The 20237-nt window shown below is 42.1% G+C and overlaps 1 protein-coding gene across 4 annotated transcripts in view; it reads left to right on the plus strand.

Moving 5' to 3' along the window:
• Window positions 1-20237, plus strand: part of LOC121873172 — a 50393-nt gene that overhangs the window by 21468 nt on the left and 8688 nt on the right. For 2 of the 4 annotated variants that reach the window (XM_042376498.1, XM_042376499.1), the window contains exons 3-9: window positions 5485-5661; window positions 12348-12536; window positions 15870-15952; window positions 18332-18470; window positions 18734-18901; window positions 19209-19394; window positions 19667-19786. In XM_042376498.1, coding sequence (XP_042232432.1) covers window positions 5485-5661; window positions 12348-12536; window positions 15870-15952; window positions 18332-18470; window positions 18734-18901; window positions 19209-19394; window positions 19667-19786 — 1062 coding nt within the window. Of the gene's footprint in view, window positions 1-5484; window positions 5662-5695; window positions 5711-5943; window positions 5959-12347; window positions 12537-15869; window positions 15953-18331; window positions 18471-18733; window positions 18902-19208; window positions 19395-19666; window positions 19787-20237 lie in introns of those variants that run through there. The other 2 variants (XM_042376502.1, XM_042376501.1) reach the window with 2 other exon arrangements.

Here is a 20237-nt window from a genome sequence, read left to right on the forward strand (position 1 = left end):
CATGTAGGTTGTGTTCTGAGACTTGGGCGCATCGCTTTTCACCGCTAGGGGGGGACACTATGTTGTTTTGTCCATCATGTTGACGAAGTTCCCTCCCCCTCCTCCCTCCCCCTCCTCTGACGAAAAACACTATTAGTCTCTATCCTTGTACCTACCTACCTACCTGTGCCTCATCCCCCTTCCTTCCCCTCCTTCCCCCTGTGCCTATCTCCCTTTATCCCTCTCTCTCTCTCCTACGTACTGTACATCCTTCCCTTCCGTGAATTGTTACATCGCATTAATATTAAAGTCATGACGCATTAATATTGAGACAAACACACACACACACACACACACACACACACACACACACACACACACACACACACACACAGTCTCATGCGTACGGGAAAATAAGGCAAAAAGATGATAAAAAAGATGAACACAATATATCGAGGTGGGATATAATTACTCTCTCTGGATGAGGATCTGGTGAGTATAAATGACAGGAAACAAAAGACAAACGGCCGCGCTCCCTCTATCGGTCAACATTGGCATAAAATATAAACGATTTAAATATAGAATAACAAATCAACAACAAATGAAAAGGAATAAATGTATTGAGATAATTTTGTGTGAAAGAATATTAAATAATTTCTCAAGATAAAATATTAATTATATCATTGAAATTATGGAATTATTTATGATGGGAAATATAAGATGATGGTCCTCTCTCTCTCTCTTAAGGTAAACAAAAGACCTTGCGTGGTGGCAGTGGGGAGGGTGGGGGGAGGGGGAGCAATTGCCACCCTCCCTTTCTCCCTCACTTCCTCCCTACCTCCTACCCTCCATCTCCCTCCCTACCTCCTTCCCTCCATCCTACCCCCATCCCATCCTTCCTCTTTCCTCCCACCCTCCTACCCCCTCCTCACCTTCCTTCTCCCTTTCCATTCTCCCACCTACCTACCATCCACCTTCAACCCCTCCTCCTCCCTCACCTCCCATCCTCCTCACCACCACCTCCCTCCACCTCCTCCTCACCACCCTCCTCCCTCCCTCCCCTCCCCTCACCACCTCCTCACCCCTCCCCTCCTCACCTCCCTCCCCACCACCTCCCACCTCCTCACCACCCTCACCACCTCCCTCACCTCCCTCCCATCCCTCCTCACCTCCCATCCTCCCCACCTCCTCCTCACCTCCCATCCTCCCACCCTCCCTCACCACCTCCTCCTCACCACCCTCCTCCTCCTCACCTCCCTCCCTCACCCCTCTTCACCACCTCACCACCTCCCTCACCACCCTCACCACCTCACCACCTCCCTCTTCCCAGTTACTTTACGCCCCGTGGCCCTGAAAACGACACAACAAAACGCTGAGATCATTCTACTTTCATCCTTGGCAGCGCTCCTAACTAACTACCACTACCGCTCGCTTGTCTGTACAGGTGACGACGGCGAGGAGAATGGTGATGCTTTTGAGAGAGAGAGAGAGAGAGAGAGAGAGAGAGAGGTGTCTGTGTCTGTATGTGTGTGTGAGAAAGTGAGAGAGTGACGTATATGTGAGTGTGTGTGTGTCTGTCTGTCTGTCTGTCTCCCTTTCTCGTATATATAAACTAACAGACAAACACACGTAATCCAATATTAAATATATCCCATTTTCTTTACGTTGAGTATAATGAACACCCCCACCCCGGAAAAAAAGTATATTGTTCAGTTTATCCACATAAGAACTTTTTACAACAGCATCCCTCAATGATAGTGATTTAAATTAAGGTTAAGAATATTGGAATAAATCATCTTTAAAATCGTACGTAAAAAAAAAATAGTGACAATATGTAGGATCTTATAAAATTGGTACTAACTTTAAAAAAAAATCGAGCGTAAAAAAAAAATATGTTTAGGATTGACTGACAGACAGAGTGTAGGGTAAAGAATATTGGAACCACAGCTTTTAAACTCGTGGGTAAAAATATAGTGTTTGGAAACTATGACAACAACAACAAAGGAAAGAAACATAGAGGAACAGTAAAAGGAAAAACAAAGGTAACGTAAAAGTTCAGGGTTCCCACACACACGACACGAACAGAGGGAACACAAGAGAATAGATGATGATGATGTTGATGAAGGGAGGAAGGGAGGGAGGGATAATAAAGGTTAGGTTCTGGGTATTGTCTTGTGGGTGTACCGTACGTTAGGGAGATGGTGAGTATGGTTTGTTGTTGTTGTTGTTGGGGTTGTTGTTGTTGTTAGATTGTTGTTGTTGTTGTTAGATTGTTGTTGTTGTTGTTAGATTGTTGTTGTTGGGGTTGTTGTTGTTGTTGTTGTTATTTTTATTGTTATTATTATTATTATTGTTGTTGTTATTGTTATTCTTATTTTTATTATTATTATTAGTATTAGTATTATTATCATCGTTATTATTATTATAATTTTACTTTCAACTTAAATCACAGAGGCAAATTAATTAACAATATTTACGACTTTATCATCATGTAAATAAAACAAACTTAAAACGATAATAAATTTAACCTAAAGGAACATCTATATATCGTATTAATATTTATATCTAAAGGAACGGTTTATATGTGAGTTTTTGTTATGTAAATGACGTAATGGTGAAGAATTTGCTTTGTGTGGGTGGGTGAGGTGGGTTGGTTGGTTGGTGTGGGTGGGTTGGTATGGGTAGGTGGGTGGGTTGGTGTGGGTAGATGAGTGGTGGGTGGGCTGGGTGAGTGGAAAGGTGGGCGTTTTGGTGTCGTGGGCGGGTGGGCGTTGGTGTACGGTCAGTGTCTTAGGCCATAGTTCGAATTCTTTTTGTTGGTCACGAGGGATAAAAACAATAGCTGGCAACCTTCTAGACCCGTGTTGTGTAACTCTCTCTCTCTCTCTCTCTCTCCACACACTGTCTTAAAAACTCTTCAAGAATTAATTATCTCCTTGGAATGTGTCTTAATTACCTGCCATTCACCTTTATCACCTGGTGTTTACCTGCAGATCAACCACCTCAACTAATCTCATTTAACCTAACCCCTCAGCTAGCGTTAGGGTGTCTAATCTTCAGGTGATCCGATTAGGCGTCTGGCATATAATTAACCAATGAGATTCTCTTATTACGACAAATACCAACCAATTGGAACTAATTCCCTTCAAAATATCGACCAATTGGAACACCAGTAACAAATTAACAATGCATTCAATCTAGTTCAATTTTCCCATAACAAGCGTCGACCAATGAAAAAAATCCTCCCTAAATTAATCGACCAATGGGGAGGGCAGCAAAACAACAACAAATGACGTAATTGGCATCATTATCCAATCAAGAGACGCGGAGAAAGTGACAGCGTCTCGGGAAGGTTTTGAAGCGGGTGTTTAATGTCTTCTGAGAATGATACTTGTAAACCAGTCAAGGCTTTGTGTTATGAGGAGGGGGGAGGGGGGGTGAGAGGGAGGGAGAGGGAAGGAGAGGGAGGTGGAGGGAAGGAGAGGGAGGAGGAGGGAAGGAGAGGGGTGAGAGGGAGGGAGAGGGAGGAGGAGGGAGGAGGAGGAGGAAGGGAGAAAGAAGACAGAGAGAGAGAGAGAGAGAGAGGGGGGTAAGAGATGAAGGGAGGGTGTGATTGCCTCTCTCTCTCTCTCTCTCTCTCTCTCTCTCTCTCTCTCTCTCTCGCCAGATAGTAACCCCTAAAGGTCCTCGTGTTATATTTCATCCTTTAATTACGGGTCGAGTCTCAGGGTAACAAAGGCGCCATTTTGTCTCACCTCTTTTCTGTCGTAAATCAGAGACGTTAAGGTTAAGGCGTCAAGTCATCCGTGTTTACGAGAGAAATTTAACTTACGATGATTTGACTGATGGCGAGTAGATAAAGATGGTGGTGGTGGTGGTGGTGGTAGTTGTTGTTGTTGTTGGTGGTGGTGGTGGTGGTGGTAGTGGTGGTGGTAGCGGTAGTTGTTGGCAGGCGATGGTAGTGGTGGTGGTGGTAGTGGAGTTGTTGGTATGATGGGTAGTGGTGGTGGTGGTGGTGAAATAAGTTGGTATGATGGTGGTAGTGGTAGTTGTTGGTATGATGGTAGGTAGTGGTGGTGGTAGGGTAGTGTTGGTGGTATGATGGTAGTGTGGTGGTGGTAGTGGTAGTTGTTGGTATGATGGTAGTGGGTGGTGGTGGGTAGTGGGTAGCTGTTGGTATGATGGTAGTGGTGGTGGTGGTGGTAGTTGTTGGTGCGATTTTGGTAGTGGTAGTTGTTGGTAGCGATGGTAGTGGTGGTGGTAGTGGTAGTTGTTGGTATGATGGTAGTGGTGGTGGTAGGTAGTTGTTGGTAGCGATGGTAGTGGTGGTGGTAGTGGTAGTTGTTGGTGGCGATGGTAGTGGTGGTGGTAGTTGTTGATGGTGGTGGTGGTGGTGGTGGTGGTGGTGGTGGTGGTGGTGGTGGTGGTAGCAGTTGTTGTTGCTTTTAGTGTCAATTAAAGAAGGTTAACTCCTGGAGGTTAAATCAAATCCCAGACATTATTGAACACACACACACACACACACACACACACACACACACACACACACATACATACACACACACACACATACATCTTGACTTTCATTTCTTGGAGATTTAATACGACTCCAAGGTGACCAAGCAGCTGGTGATAGGATACTCTCTCTCTCTCTCTCTTTTTCTCTCTCTCTCTCTCATGCCTGGGCGGCCATCACGAAATATCATCAACGTTAAACTCATTAAGACCTGCCTGACGACCCGTGTGTGTGTGTGTGTGTGTGTGTGTGTGTGTGTGTGTGTGTGTGTGTGTGTGTGTGTGTGTGTGCGCTTAGGTTAGGTTAAGTGTAAAGAAACAGAGATTGAAATATTGGAGAGAGAGAGAGAGAGAAAAGAGAGAGAGAGAGGAGAGAGAGAGAGAGAGAGAGAGAGAGAGAGGAATAAGGAAAAAATGGAAAAGTTAAATAAAAGAATAAAAGAACAATGAGGAAAGAGGTGAGGGTGGGGGGAGGCGTGTGAGAGGGAGAGGGCATGATGACCTCGACCTTCACCCCCCTTCCCCCACTCCAGATGACCTTTGACCCATCTCATGACTCAGGTGACCCGGATGATGGAAATGTTGAAATTCGTCCAAAAAATATGTACTTGGCACCCGTCTGACCTAGAGCTGTTGTTGTTGTTATTGTTGTTGTTTTTACATTGAAACTTCTATTTAAAGGACTACATGGAAAGAAGTCGTTATATGGAGGTTTGACTGTATTATGATTTATGGAGCCTACAGTATCCAACCCGACCCAATCCAACCTAACCGAACCCAACCCAACCTAACCGAACCCAATCCAACCTAACCGAACCCAATCCAACCTAACCCAACCCAACCTAACCGAACCCAACCCAACCTAACCCAACCCAACCCACCCAATCCTAATTCCAGCCCAACCCAACCCAAACCAACCCAACCTAACCCAAACCAACCCCCACTTCATCCTTCAGGTTACTAACGCCCCCACGTTCTTCTAATCCACAGAGAACCAGTGTGGACGGCCAGGACGCCCCGTGAATGGCACAGTGTCTACGTCAGGAAGGTTCTATTTCCCCAGAGAACGTGTGGCCTACAAGTGCCTGGAGGGGTTCGTTCTGTTCGGCGCCGAGGAACGAACCTGTCAGAAGAATGGAACGTGGAGTGATCAAGTCCCCCTCTGTGGTGAGTCTGTGTCTGTGAGTCTGTGAGTGTGATCAAGTCCCTCTCTGTGGTGAGTCTGTGTCTGTGAGTCAAGTCCCTCTCTGTGGTGAGTCTGTGTCTGTGAGTCTGTCTGTGAGTGTGATCAAGTCCCTCTCTGTGGTGAGTCTGTGTCTGTGAGTCTTTCTGTGAGTGTGATCAAGTCCCTCTCTGTGGTGAGTCTGTGTCTGTGAGTCTGTCTGTGAGTGTGATCAAGTCCCTCTCTGTGGTGAGTCTGTGTCTGTGAGTCTGTCTGTGAGTGTGATCAAGTCCCTCTCTGTGGTGAGTCTGTGTCTGTAGTCTTTCTGTGTATTTGTGAATCTTTTTCTATGGCATGAAAGTGTGTAACTGCTACTACTACTTAAATCTGATCTTATACCAGGACCTACTTAAACGTACACCCTACTTTACACTTAATCTGCTACTTTACACTTAAGCCAGTTATACTTTTCCTAAAAATATATACACCTATAATAGTATTCAGGAAGAGACTTTCAGATTTTAACTTTCGAGGAGCGGTCCATTCACGGCTGTTTTGTGCGGGTCAGCTGTTAACGCCATCTGGACGGGAAAAGTGACAGGCTTGGTCACTCACCTTCCCCTCACAACCATCACCAGTGCATGAACAGCTCAGACCCGTGTTGGAAAAGTGCCACGAACATGACCAATTTAGTTATGTTAATATCTTACCACGCATTAAATTTTCCCTGACGGTCAAAAATTATATAAGCATTCATTCAAGTCACTAAATTCGAACAGGCGATATATCCCCGAACACCCCTTTGCTTGAGTGACTCCCCCTCCCCCCCTCCCCTTCCCCCTACACTCACCCTTTAGTGTAAATAATGGGATCTGGTCTATTACTGAACGTATTTTGAACTCTCAGTAGGGGAGAGACATGAGGAGTGGTGAGGGTAATGTCTAATGCGTTCGTGGATTCAATAATACTAACTCACCATTGTATTACGTGTTCGTGGATTCAATAATACTAACTCACCATTGTATTACGTGTTCGTGGATTCAATAATACTAACTCACCATTGTATTACGTGTTCGTGGATTCAATAATACTAACTCACCATTGTATTACGTGTTCGTGGATTCAATAATACTAACTCACCATTGTATTACGTGTTCGTGGATTCAATAATACTAACTCGTTATTATATGGACGCAGAAACGATATAAATGAGTAGACAGAGAAACAAAGATGAGAGAGAGAGAGAGAGAGAGAGAGAGAGAGAGAGAGAGAGAGAGAGAGAGAGCACAACCCCCTCCATCCCGATTGGTAGTGAGGGGAGGATGACGTCACGAGTGTAAACATCTCTCTGTGTACTGTAGGTAAGAAAGTGAGACGTATTGTAAGCGCCATATGAACACCTCTCCCGCCATAAAAAAAAAATGTCCACCAACTGCCCGTATAACTTTGCTCACTTTCACAACCATTATACCATCCACCGCTGCGTCACCCTTGTAGATTGACTGACTGTTCGGTCATCATAAAGCACCTTGGTCACCTGGTAATGGCGTTCAGGTGAATCAGTCATCGTCATCCACAGCGCCATGTTGAAAAAATCGTCTTTTCTTGACTTATTTCCCGTCAAAACTAAATCTGCTTTTCCCGCCAAAACCCTCAATTTACATCTCCCGCCAAAACTCACAATAGCGCGCCAAAAATAAGTAAACAAACCTCAACCCTTAATTAGCTCCAGGTAACTTATTTACATCTTCTCCTTAGTGTAGCAGCTGTTGAAAGTCTGCCTCGTAATCCTCTGCGGGTTGGAAAGTGACCGGCGCAAGATGACGGTTGTTCTGTATTTATATTTGAATATTTGAATCTTAACGGATGAGAGAAAGTGATTCGTGTAAGGTGACAGTTGGTAGCTGTTTCAGATTTGAATATTTGAATCTGACGGTTTCCGAATTTACGAGATGACCGTTGACATATATTCAAATTTAAATGTTTGAATTTTGAATTTTTGGTGGTTAATGCCGTTGATAATAGAAAAAAATGCTACGAGATTTTTAACCAGACTGAACAGATGACGAAGTTATTTTAGAAAGTTACTGAAATATTAACGCCCCTTTAAGGAGTTAATTGGAACAGCTGTCAGTAATATTGTCTGAGGGAAAGTTTAATGTTGTTTGTGACTTATGATTGTCAGTAACGTACATACATACATACATACATACATACATACATACATACATACATACATACATACATACATACATACATACATACATACAGATAAGTAGATAGAGAGATAGACAGAGATAGATAAGAGATAGATAGATAGTTAGACATAGTTTTAATAAGTAGCCAGGAAGGGGTGGGGGGAGATGTAGGGAGGGGAGAGAGAGGGGGGGTGGGGAGGAGAGAGGGGGGGTGGATATATGGGGAGGGGAGAGGAGAAAGAGGAGAGGTGGGGGAGAGGAGAGGAGGGGGAGGGTAGGGAGGAGGTGAGAGAGAGGGGGTGGGGGAGGAGAGGAGAGAGAGGGGTAGGGAAGGGAGGGGAGAGGAGAGAGAGGAGGAGGAGAGAGAGAGAGGAGGGGAGGGGTAGGGGAGAGGGGAGAGAGAGGTAGGGTGGGTAGGGGAGAGGAGAGAGAGAGGGGGGTGGGGGGGAGGAGAGAGAGAGGGGAGGGGGGGAGGAGAGGGAGAGAGAGGGGGTTGGGGGAGGGGAGAGGGAGAGAGAGGGAGGTAGGGGGGAGGAGAGGAGAGAGAGGGGGGTGGGGAGGAGAGGAGGGGAGGTAGGGGAGAGGGGGAGAGAGAGGGGTGGGGGGGGGGAGGGGAGAGGAGAGAGAGGGGAGGGGGGAGAGGAGAGAGAGGAGGGGGAGAGGGAGAGAGAGGAGGAGGGGGGAGGGTAGGGGGAGAGGTGGAGAAGAGAGGGGTGGGGGGAGAGAAGGGTCGTGTGGTAGGAAGTTCCAGTGTTGATCCCGGATATAAAATAACGATAAGAGACGAGGTGTGTGTGTGTGTGTGTGTGTGTGTGTGTGTGTGTGTGTGTGTGTGTGTGTGTGTGTGTTCTTCAAGTAGATGGGACGGAATCTGGATGATAGGATGATAGCCTATAATTTCAGTGTTAGAATGACGGAATGAGAATGTTAGTACAGGAACGTGAGTGAACTAGTTAAGAGAGAGGGAATGGAGGGAGGGAGAGGGAATGGAGGGAGAGAGAGGGAATGGAGGTAGGAGGAAAGAGGGGGGGGGAGGCGGTTCAGACGGGTTTTGAAGGTTTGATTACGTTCCAATTCCTCCTTCACTCAGACGTTGTTGATATCATTGGTGTGTTCAGCTGTAGAAACCATAATAAAATGAACAATCCCCACTACGTCCTGGGTTTAATATCGTTATGGCGTCTTAGTGATCAATAACTCTCAATCTATGTTTCTTACTAAAAAAAATCGACTTGAATTCTCTTCCTCCAGTCAGTTTCAACTTTCAATCTCCCGTCAAAGTCGTGAATTGTGTTTGGTAATGTATTAGTCTCATCATTAAGAGAACTGTTCGTAATGGCTTCACACTTTTCTAGTCTTTTGAAGAAAGTTTGAAAGTGTGTTCAATTGTTGTGAACTTTCTGAACTAACTTCCCCTAAACTGTGTGAACTAAAACACCGAAATCTCTCTCTCTCTCTCTCTCTCTCTCTCTCTCTCTAAAGAAAGTGAAGTCTTTTAAAATTGGCATCAAAATATTAGAAACTGTGCCGAAATATTTTATGGATCTGCCAAAAATCACGGGTGACTTTTAAAATAGTCTGTTACGAGATACTACTACAACTACTACTACTACTACTTTTTTACTACTACTACTACTACTACTACTATTAAATTATCATTATTATTATCATTATCATCATATTTACCATCAATCACCACAAAAATGCGTTACGTAACATATATTTTAAACAAAGGCTTAACACTGGAGACAAAAGGTCCTTCCCTCAGCACTGGAGCGAACCATTCTACACCACAAGAATCTATGTTATATATTCTGTGACCACACCCAGTCACCTTCTCACGTTTACTCACAATACTCAAAATATTTCAGTACTCATAATATTTACTCATAGGTTTTTTTTTCATAGTTTATTATTATTTAGGGGTAATATTAAGTTCAGTTTGTTTAGGGTAATTCACAGATACTCATAATTGCTCTCAGATACTCGCAAATACTCACAATTACTCACAATTACTTATAGAAATAGCATCAGTCGGTGTTATTTGAGACCAATTATCTTTTATAAACTTTTTTTAATTAGTAAATATTGAAGGTATTGATGGACGAAGGAAAATCACAATATAAACAGAATTAAAATATAGACGAGTGTGAAATGATAGACAGGAGATGAGGTTAGACGGAAGAGAAAGAGACAGGAGGAAGAATGACGCGCACACACACACACACACACACACACACACACACACACACACACAAGAATGGCATTCCACTGTTCTAAGATGCAAAATTCCACCTTCCTTCCTCCTTCCACCCTCCTCCCTTGCCACACTATCACATGGCCTAGTCACTTCCAATCACCTACAATCATTCACAATCACCCCCCTCCCCCCTCTCCCTGAGTGACGCCCTGGTAACTTACTGGTCACTCGTCCGTGTTGGCTTTCGTGATGTAAGTCAGTAGTGTCGTATTGAAGTCTGTCGTTCTGTCTGTCTGTCTGCCTCTCTGTCTCTGTCTGTCTGTCTGCCTCTGTAGTTAAGTTTACTGTAGTTAAGTTTGGTTAAATTAGATTGGGTTAAGTCAGGTTAGTTTAAGTTAGGTTAGTTTAGGTTAGGTTAGGTTGAGCCAGATTAGTACTGATACATCATAGTTTGTATTTAGTTTATATATCCGTCTACACACACACACACACACACACACTACTTCAATATTCCCAAGAAACAAAAATACAACTGTATTAAAACTGTATCTAAAAATGTCTAAAACATTTGTCACCATGTCTAAAAAAGGTCACTAACTCTGCTGTCGAAATGAAAGTAAAAGATTAATGGCTTTATAATGTCTCACGCGTCACTCACCACTAAACGACTCTGTGGACGGTTTTTTGGCCGAGTGAGTGACTAAGAGTGTAATAGTGTAACTCAGTCGTGACGCAATCTGTAACTCTTTTTTTCTCGCTTAAACAATAGTTATATCGTCATAAATTTACGCCCAGAAACCCATTACTTAACTTCCTCAACTTTTATATATATATTTTATGTTCGTATCCCTTAACGACAATCTTGTTTTTATTTATTTATTTATATATTTATTTATTTATTTATTATTATTATTATTATTATTATTATTATTATTATTATTATTATTATTATTATTATTACGTGTATGCTTTGTTGACAGAGCGACTTCCTTTAACACAAACCCCCCAACACCCAGAGGTAAAAGTGACCACTCATAACAAAGCATTCAACTTTCACTCCAAGAGATATTAGTTCTGATTGGTGAGCCCAAAACCTCGTTCACTCCCTTATTTTATAAGTGACTTGACCTTAATTGTCACTCTCAGGGAATGATAGAGATATGGTTGAGACCGAGAGAGGGATAGAAAGAGAATGAGAAAGAGAGAGAATAAAAAAGAAAGGAATTTGCAAGGGCTCAATAACGTAAATAATAACAATAATAATGATAGCCGTTATTAATAATAAAATGAAAGTGTAGTAATAAGTAATGATAAAATTATGGCGTCTAGCAGTAAAAAATAATAAAATAAATAATTAATTCCAATATTTAGCGTCATAAAAAAAGAGACGAAATAAAACAGTCACCATCGCCATCTATGAGTCGGCGGCATAACTAAGTGTTGACAGGTGAGACGTCTATTATATTTAACACGGACTAGCGGTTCCTTGTATCAGCTGTTAACATTTTTGCTTGTTGGAGGTTCGTGGTCGTTTATATCGCTTTAAAGGTGTTTAAGGCTGTGAAAATATCCTCTAACAGATAGGATATACGTTTAAACAGCAGGTAAGTTGATTTAGTAAACTGTGAAGTGTTAGTGTGTTAGACAAAACCGTTTAGTGAGGTTGGCGACAGAATGATGAGAAAAATGAAACATTCTATGATAATTTAAAAATATTTTGAGTTAGAATGACTAATATTGCCTTTGTCATATTATTTATTCATTGTTAGGGTTCAGTAGGCAGTCAGTGGTGGAGCAACTTAACCTGTTTTAGAACGTTGAAATGTGACGATCGTGTCTGAAGGTTAAATGGACCTCAGACCTATAATTGACCTATAGAATCCAACCTGTAGTTATGGATGTTCTCCCAATCACCAGTAACAGACGCCCTCACAATCACCAATAACACACGCCCTCACAATCACCAATTACATACACCCACAAGTTCTCAACCAGTGTTTTTATCTATCAAGTATGTGCTCTCTATCTCAAGTTCGGTCGAGAGTTAAGTTGGGTCACACGAAGATTAGTGACCTTTACTTAAGTCACCTGATGATTATACACCTTAATGTTAATCTCAACTTAACCTAACATAATATAACAGTAATTAATATAATATAACTTTATAGAACCTAACATAATATAACAAATTAATCTAATGTAACATAACTTTACAGAACGTTACTTAATCTAACCTAACCTAACCTAACCTAACCTAACCTAACCTAACCTAACACATCTCCTTTGGTTACAGACTTTAACTTAGCGCGGGGTAAAAGGACACTCCAGAGCGCGACGTTATGGTCCTATGCTCCCGAGATGGCGGTCGACGGCAATCCTGACACCTGTTCTTTCACCCCCCGAGGCCCCCAGCCCAGGTGGTGGCAGGTGCATCTGGGACACAAGTTTAACGTCATCAGTGTGGGTGTTACTATTAGTCCAGGTGAGTGTAAGGAACTGATGAATGTTTGGGGTGGGGGACTATGGTCGATGGCTTGTTTATCATGCATCCAATATTCCTACTTACAGAGCAGAGGTTCACAGAGAGTCTTTGGTCTAGCTCTCAGTGTTGCAGAGGTTCACAGAGAGTCTTTGGTCTCGCTCTCAGTGTTGCAGAGGGTCTAGCTCTCAGTGTTGCAGAGGTTCACAGAGAGTCTTTGGTCTAGCTCTCAGTGTTGCAGAGGTTCACAGAGAGTCTTTGGTCTAGCTCTCAGTGTTGCAGAGGTTCACAGAGAGTCTTTTTGGTCTAGCTCTCAGTGTTGCAGAGGTTTAGAGAGTCTTTGGTCTAGCTCTCAGTGTTGCAGGAGGAGAGTCTTTTTGGTCTAGCTCTCAGTGTTGGTGAGGTCTGCAGAGAGTCTTTTCTCTTGTCTAGCTCTCAGTGTTGCAGAGGTTCACAGAGAGTCTTTGGTCCAGCTCAGTGTTGCAGAGGTTCACAGAGAGTCTTGGTCTAGCTCTCAGTGTTGTAGAGGTTCACAGAGTCTTTGGTCTAGCTCTCAGTGTTGCAGAGGTTCACAGAGAGTCTTTGGTCTAGCTCTCAGTGTTGTAGAGGTTCACAGAGAGTCTTTGGTCTAGCTCTCAGTGTTGCAGAGGTTCACAGAGAGTCTTTGGTCTAGCTCTCAGTGTTGCAGAGATCACAGAGAGTCTTTGGTCTAGCTCTCAGTGTTGCAGAGGTTCACAGAGAGTCTTTGGTCTAGCTCTCAGCATTGAGGATGATAATCTTATGAGTACAGTACAGTGTATTTTCAGCATATATTCTGTCTAGATCATTACACAGCAGTTATCTTATCTAATAGGTGCAAAATATAGATACAGTATAGTCTTAATATATCAGCTATCTTTCCCCCATCAGTCTTGTTTAGTGAGCCATCAGTGTAGATGGTCTGTGTGATGGTATTTTCTGTGTAGTTTGTGTGTGTATGTGTGTGTGTGTGTGTGTTCAAGAGCTCTCACTTTGGTGGTGTGTTCGAGGTAAGAGCTCTGTGTGTATGTGTGTGTGTGTGTGGAGTCAATCATGTGGGCTGGTATGTGTGTGTGTATGTGTGGAGTCAATCATGTGGGCTGGTATGTGTGTGTGTATGTGTGGAGTCAATCATGTGGGCTGGTATGTGTGTGTGTATGTGTGGAGTCAATCATGTGGGCTGGTATGTGGGTATGGTGGTTATCGAAAGGAACAGGCTTATGGCAGGAAGTACAGTAGTGTCTCAGCCTTTCACAGATTATCTAGTCCAAACAACTTCATATGTGTGGTTGTAAATTGGTGTAGGTGATGATAGATACTGGTAGGTGATGACAGGAGAGAGAGAGAGAGAGAGAGAGAGAGAGAGAGAGAGAGAGAGAGAGAGAGAGAGAGAGAGAGAGAGAGAGAGAGAGAGAGAGAGAGAGAGAGAGAGTACCTTCGTTTAACACTTATGATTTTAACAATACTGCCAACAAAATTTTCCCCGCCATTTCTCTCACCAACTTAGCGGGGAGAAAGTATGAGCCAGTGGGCCAATTAGACGAGATTAAACTGTCCATTGTACACACTGTTGTTGAAACTTGATTGCTTAATTGTCTCATACTCACTGCTAATTGTCATCATAGTTTTCGAGATTGTTGTGGGTTATTAGATTGTTGTGGGTTATTAGTGGATGATTGTAGATTAGCTCGTTAAAAGTTATTGTATCGATGTGAGTTTTTGTTTTGACGCCATAATTTCCTCATCTCTTTGAAGTAGAGAACTGTGTGTACTGTATCTGGTTAATTTATGTTTGTACTTTATTTACTTGATTGTCTTATAGCTAGGGAGACTTTATTGACGTGTTGCTTTTAGTGCTCAACAAACACACCCACTCTTAAATGGTTTCAAGTGTGCCCATAAGTTTTAAATTATCTTTGCTGATTAAGGATCTGGGTTCACAATTTAAAATTTCTAGTAATTAGTGTCTATTAATGACATTAGAAATAATTAAAAATATGTAGAGTATTTATAAAGTCAATTATGTTGTGCCCAACCTTCAGGTATTGGGATAAACCCTCATAAAATAATGTCACCACAAAATGAAATGGAGACTCAGATTCACCTGTCTCCATCAGGGGTGAAGGTCATGGTTAAGGGTCAAAGGTTATGTCTCGCTGAATGCTGCAGTGTGATCTTCTTTTGTTTTTGTTTTCAATGATTTCTTGACATTATTTTAATTCATTAGTTTAACCTTAATTTATTTCCTCTGTTAATGAATAGGAAATATAATTATACCTGTACTATTCCAGGAATATTTTTATACAGAGTTCTTACTGAAATGTGAAAGTAATTTAGACATTCTTGAACATTGCAACGCAGGTCAATCATTATCGTGATTTGGGCAACAAATATAATTTTCGCCATGATCTTGTCATAATCGTTACGTGGTACCCAGTGGGAAGCTGCCTGTGTGTATACGATCCTCCAGTTATTATTCACTTTATCTTAATCTCCCGTATAAAATGTTTCAATCTCTCCATGAATCGTGATTTCAGAGACTGATGTAAGGCAGTTACAGTATTGCGAAGAAATCTCAAGATGAATCCTAACTTTATAAGAATTGTTTTCATATATTTAGTCGCCCCAACATGTTTCGTCATCATAATAGGTGTATTGTGAGAGTATTACAGTATTACAGTATCACGTTCAACAAAATAAATGACAAGCACGTTTAGAAAGGAATGACAGTACAGGGTGAGTGAGGCCAGTCGTTGCCGCCACTTGCTCCATCATCGCGCTCAACAACTAGCGGAAAACATTAACTCAACTTTACACAAAAAAAATTGCACACAGTTTTGGCCACATTCTACACTAATTTTAACGCTATTTTACTTTATCCTCTTCGCCACTGATGATCTGTTAACCTCTTGGGCAGTCGGTCACGTCTCTGTTACACTGTTAGGGTCTGTGCTTGTCCGAACAGAAAAATAATTGAAATCTGGATCTGTGTTTGTAGCAACAGTTATTAATTCGATCAATTCTAATGGAACCTAATCAATCAAACCAAATTCTGATGTTTGGTTAGGTTAACTTGAGGCAGGTTAGAGCTTAATTTAGATTGGGGCCCAGGACTGGGGTCTATTAGGACTGGGGCCCATTCAGTCCCCCGAGAGCTTACAAGAAAAGAACAGTAAGTTATGATTTCTAGTTTGTGATGTCAGATGAATGCCAACTTGATGTACTGTAGTCGGATTAATAAACACAATAAATGTCTCTCTCTTCTCTTCTCTCATATTTGACCCTGAAGTAACCACAGTTCTCCACATTGTATTTCAGGGTCGGTCCAGGAGTTCACCATCTACGTCATCGAGCTGCTCACAGACAACAAAGCCCTCTATAAGCCATGCACCACCTTCAAGGTATGGCAGTCTTCTAGTGGAATAAGCTGGGGTGCCTTCAGGTGAAATAAGCTTAACTGTCTACTAATCTTACAGGTGGAATAAGCTTAAGTGTCTACATAATCTTACAGGTAGAATAAGCTGGAGTGCCTAATGTTCAAGTGATTCTAAAATAGGTAATATTAAGACCATTTAAACTAAGTGTCGTAATAAAAATATCACAGTTTAACGAGCTGAGTGACATTTGACCGTGTTTCACTGTGGCGGCGTGTAACAAGTAAACAAAAAATGGGATAAAATAGAAAGTTAATAGGTAGGGCAATAAATTCGTGGGTTTTTTTTTTCTTTTGCATGTGGCGGAGAAAAGAAGAGTGTTTAGGTTACAGCGTCGTTAATTGCTGGTAAATTTATTGTGCCTGGTACAGAGACGGGGAAAGTGTTGACATTTGAATGCTCTAAGAGTCTAAGTAAATAAACGGTACTGGACAAGAAAGTGAAAAATAAACACTTTTATTTTCATTACGTATAATTTTTTTGGGGCGGGTTTTCATTTTAATAAGTGAGAATGATAATGGAGATGGAGGTGAGAGCAAAAAGGAACTGACTGTATATGAATTTAAAGTGTGGTGAGAGTGATTTGTGGAAGGTCTTATGGGAGCTTTAATAAAACTGTGGTTGATTCATGATGGACACACACACACACACACACACACACACACACACACACACACACACACACACACGCACACGCACACACACACACACACACACACACACACACACACACACACACGCACGCACGCACGCACACGCACACACACACGCTCACGCACACACACACACACACACACACACACACACACACACACACACACACGCACACACACACACATTTATGACTCAACATCACAAGGCCGTTCTTTCATCTCACCACAAATTGCTATATTGTTCATTCAAGCAATTTATCAGTTACGATGTATTTTTATTTTGCCCCCGTGGAGGAAGTGAAAAATTGCCTTCACAAGTTATCAAGGTGGAATTTTTATCTTTGCACTTAATTCAACTTGATAAATAAATAAATAAAATATTGGGGATAGTTTTAACATTATATTATAGTAAAGTTAAATGTAGGTTCTATGACTTTCTTTTAATTTGTCTTTAAATCGTCTTTTCCTCTGTGTCTCATTTTCACCCTAAACTCATCATTTTTTTTTCATTCTGAACATCAGTTTTTCCCCTGTGGACATTAGTTTCTTCCCTGTGGACAAAAGTTTTTTCCTTATGTACATAATTTTTTTCCCTGTGGACATTAGTTTTTTCCCTGTGGACATCACTTTTTCCCCTGTGGACATTAGTTTTTTCCCTGTGGACATCAGTTTTTCCCTGTGGACATCAGTTTTTCCCCTGTGGACATCACTTTTTTCCCTGTGAACATCAATATAATACTCTTAAGCTATTCTTGTTGTTGTTTCTGATTTAATAAACCCTTTTTTTGTGTTTATTAATTCCATGTTTTTCCTCCCATTCATTCAGTATTACCGTACTTATTTTCACCCAAAGGTCTATTTTTTCTCACTTACTAAGATGTTCGTTTGTCATTCTGAGTTGCAGTAAATCAACCTGTACTGTACCCTTATTTCATCACTCTTAACCATTATGTTCTAAAACTCCCTATTTTACCCGATATACTGTGGGGTTCGAGATGTTTGGTTCACACTCAGGATGGGATGGAGAAAGGAAACTCACAATGTGCTCTCTGTATACATGTTGTATTGGATGTACAATGCAGCTTGGTGCTGGGAAGGCAGCATGGTTACAAGCGTGATGTAGAGAGAGCTGGTTGGTGAGGGTGCTCAGAGGACTAGCTTGTGGGTCGTCATGGTCGCTGGCGGGAGCGAGGGCCTCCAGGCAGGAGGAGGAGGAGGTGTTGTTTGCTGGTTGGTGTAGGTCGAAAGAGAGGTAGGTCACCACGAGGTCAGGTCTTATATAGCGGAGGTAGGCGTGGCTTAATAGTTGACCTCCGTCATGTAAGGCGGCGCTGGTTGACCTAGACCATGAGGCATACACTGGGGAATTCGCGGGGTCGGCTACTCAGCGACAAACAGCGTTTGTAGGGGAGAAATCCACTACAATACCTTATAATTATCCTCTGTTTTATAACCTATTTTTACTCGTTTTCAGCAAAAAAAATCCCCATTTTTTACCCTCTTACCCATTCAGTTGTCTCTGTTCTATGCCTATTACCTATTTTTTTTATTATCAGCTTAAAACTCGTTAATTTCTACCCTATTACACTTTCACTTTCATATAATAAGGACCCATTTTATACCCATATCCAACAAATAAAGAGACAATAGGTAACCCATTTTCCTCCCATTATATCCTTTTCTCACCTGGCAGGGAGTGTTCCAGACCCACAAGGCGTTATTCCACTGCAACGACGGCTTGGGTCACCCCGGTCAGTTTGTTTACATCCGGGACGACCGTGAAGAGCAGGAGTATTTTGGTCTTTGTGAGGTGGAGGTCTTTGCTTTTCGAGGTAAGATCCTGTTTGCTTGTTTGTTTTTTGTTTTTTTGTTAATCTCGTTAAGGTCATTTCCTAATTGTGACCTTGCGTAGTCTGTTCTGTTTTTTGTGTCTGCCTTCTGTTGCTATGATGTTCCTAGTACTAATTTAATGTCCCTGCTCATAGAACCAAGAACTAATAGTAAATAGAATGAATCACTCCTAGTAATAACTCCTGGTAAATAGATGAATCACTCTTAGTAAGAGCTCCTAGTAACTCAGTACTCCTGTCTACAGAACGTATCCCGTGTGGTGAGCCGGAGGTGCCCGTGGAGGGGGAAGTTGTCCGCCAGGGTGAAACCAAAGCCTCCTATACCTGTAGGTCAGGCTTCAGGTTGGAGGGTGACCCTGTCTTAACCTGCTCCTCCAAGGGCAAGTGGGAAGGTCAGACTCCAAGGTGTAAGGGTAAGTCTTTAGGGGGGATATAGGGTTTATTATTAAGGGGATTTTAAAGGATAACTTGAGGGGTTTTAGGGGATTTCTAGATAAATAAACAAAAGAAAACGTTATAGAGTGAAGAGATTTTAGACTAGTTACGGGGATTTGGTTTCATATAGAGAGTCAATGGATTTAAGAAAGAGTCAGTCAGTTTAAGAGTGAGTCGGTCAGTTTAAAATTGAGTCAGTAGGCTTAGAGAGAGTGACCTTCCTTGATGTGTTATTTATTGCTGTGACCTTCCTGTGACCTTCCTTGACCCAACACACCCTTGCAGAGTCACAGTGTCCAGCCCCAGAACACGTCAGCCATGGGTTCATCGAGGTCGCCAATTTCCACGGGGTGTACGGATATGGCACAGTGGCCACTTATACCTGCAGCCCGGGCTATGTCCTTTATGGAAACTCTACCCGCACTTGCGACCACACCGGCCACTGGACCAACGAATCACCTACGTGCCAAGGTATGTCTTTCTATGGTAGCTACAGGTAATATATGGTAGCTACAGGTGATGTATGATAGCTACAAGTAATGTATGGTAAGTTATGTAAAGTAAATGTGAATTTCTGAAAGAATTTTTTTTATCCATTACAGTACTATAATAATTTTCGTTGTTAGAATTTCACCTTTATAAATGTACGGCATAATGTGTTGCCTCTCTGAAACAGTGACTATTACTAGTGCTGTAGTGCAGTACTTTTTATTATTGTTATTATTATTTAATGTCATCAACAGCTGTAACATGTGGCTCACCACCAGTGTTCCCACATGCTCGACACACACTAATCAATGGTTCCACCAACTGGAATGGAATCGCTGTGTACACCTGTAGTGATGGCTATAGACTGCATAGAGGTAAGGAAAAACTGCTTGTGGATGCATATAGGATGTGGGAAAAACCCTACGAAAGTGACCATCACTTTTCTTATTTTGCGAGTTCTGTTAAAGGGTGAAATCCACCTGTACGTCCTCATACCCTGTACAGCAGTGTGGGATAAGAAACTTGATAACTTAATACTGTACTATATGGAGAGGATAATTATGATCATGGATGAGTTTGACATTAACCCCTTCACTATGGGGATGTCATCTTTGACACTGTCTGGTTAATGCCAGACAATTTTATTCAGCACAGAGGGACCTTGTACACAAGAGATTAAGAAAATCAAACTACTGTACATTGATAGCATTTCAAACCACCTCAGTCATAGTGGACCCTAACCTAATCGAGCCACTAAGATTGGTGTCCGTGAGGACATGGCTTTAAACCTAGGGATGATTATAGATTAGGATAAGTAAAGCTGGG

Source organism: Homarus americanus, unplaced genomic scaffold (assembly GCF_018991925.1).
Source record: "Homarus americanus isolate GMGI-L3 unplaced genomic scaffold, GMGI_Hamer_2.0 scaffold32929, whole genome shotgun sequence".
NCBI lineage: Eukaryota > Metazoa > Arthropoda > Malacostraca > Decapoda > Nephropidae > Homarus > Homarus americanus.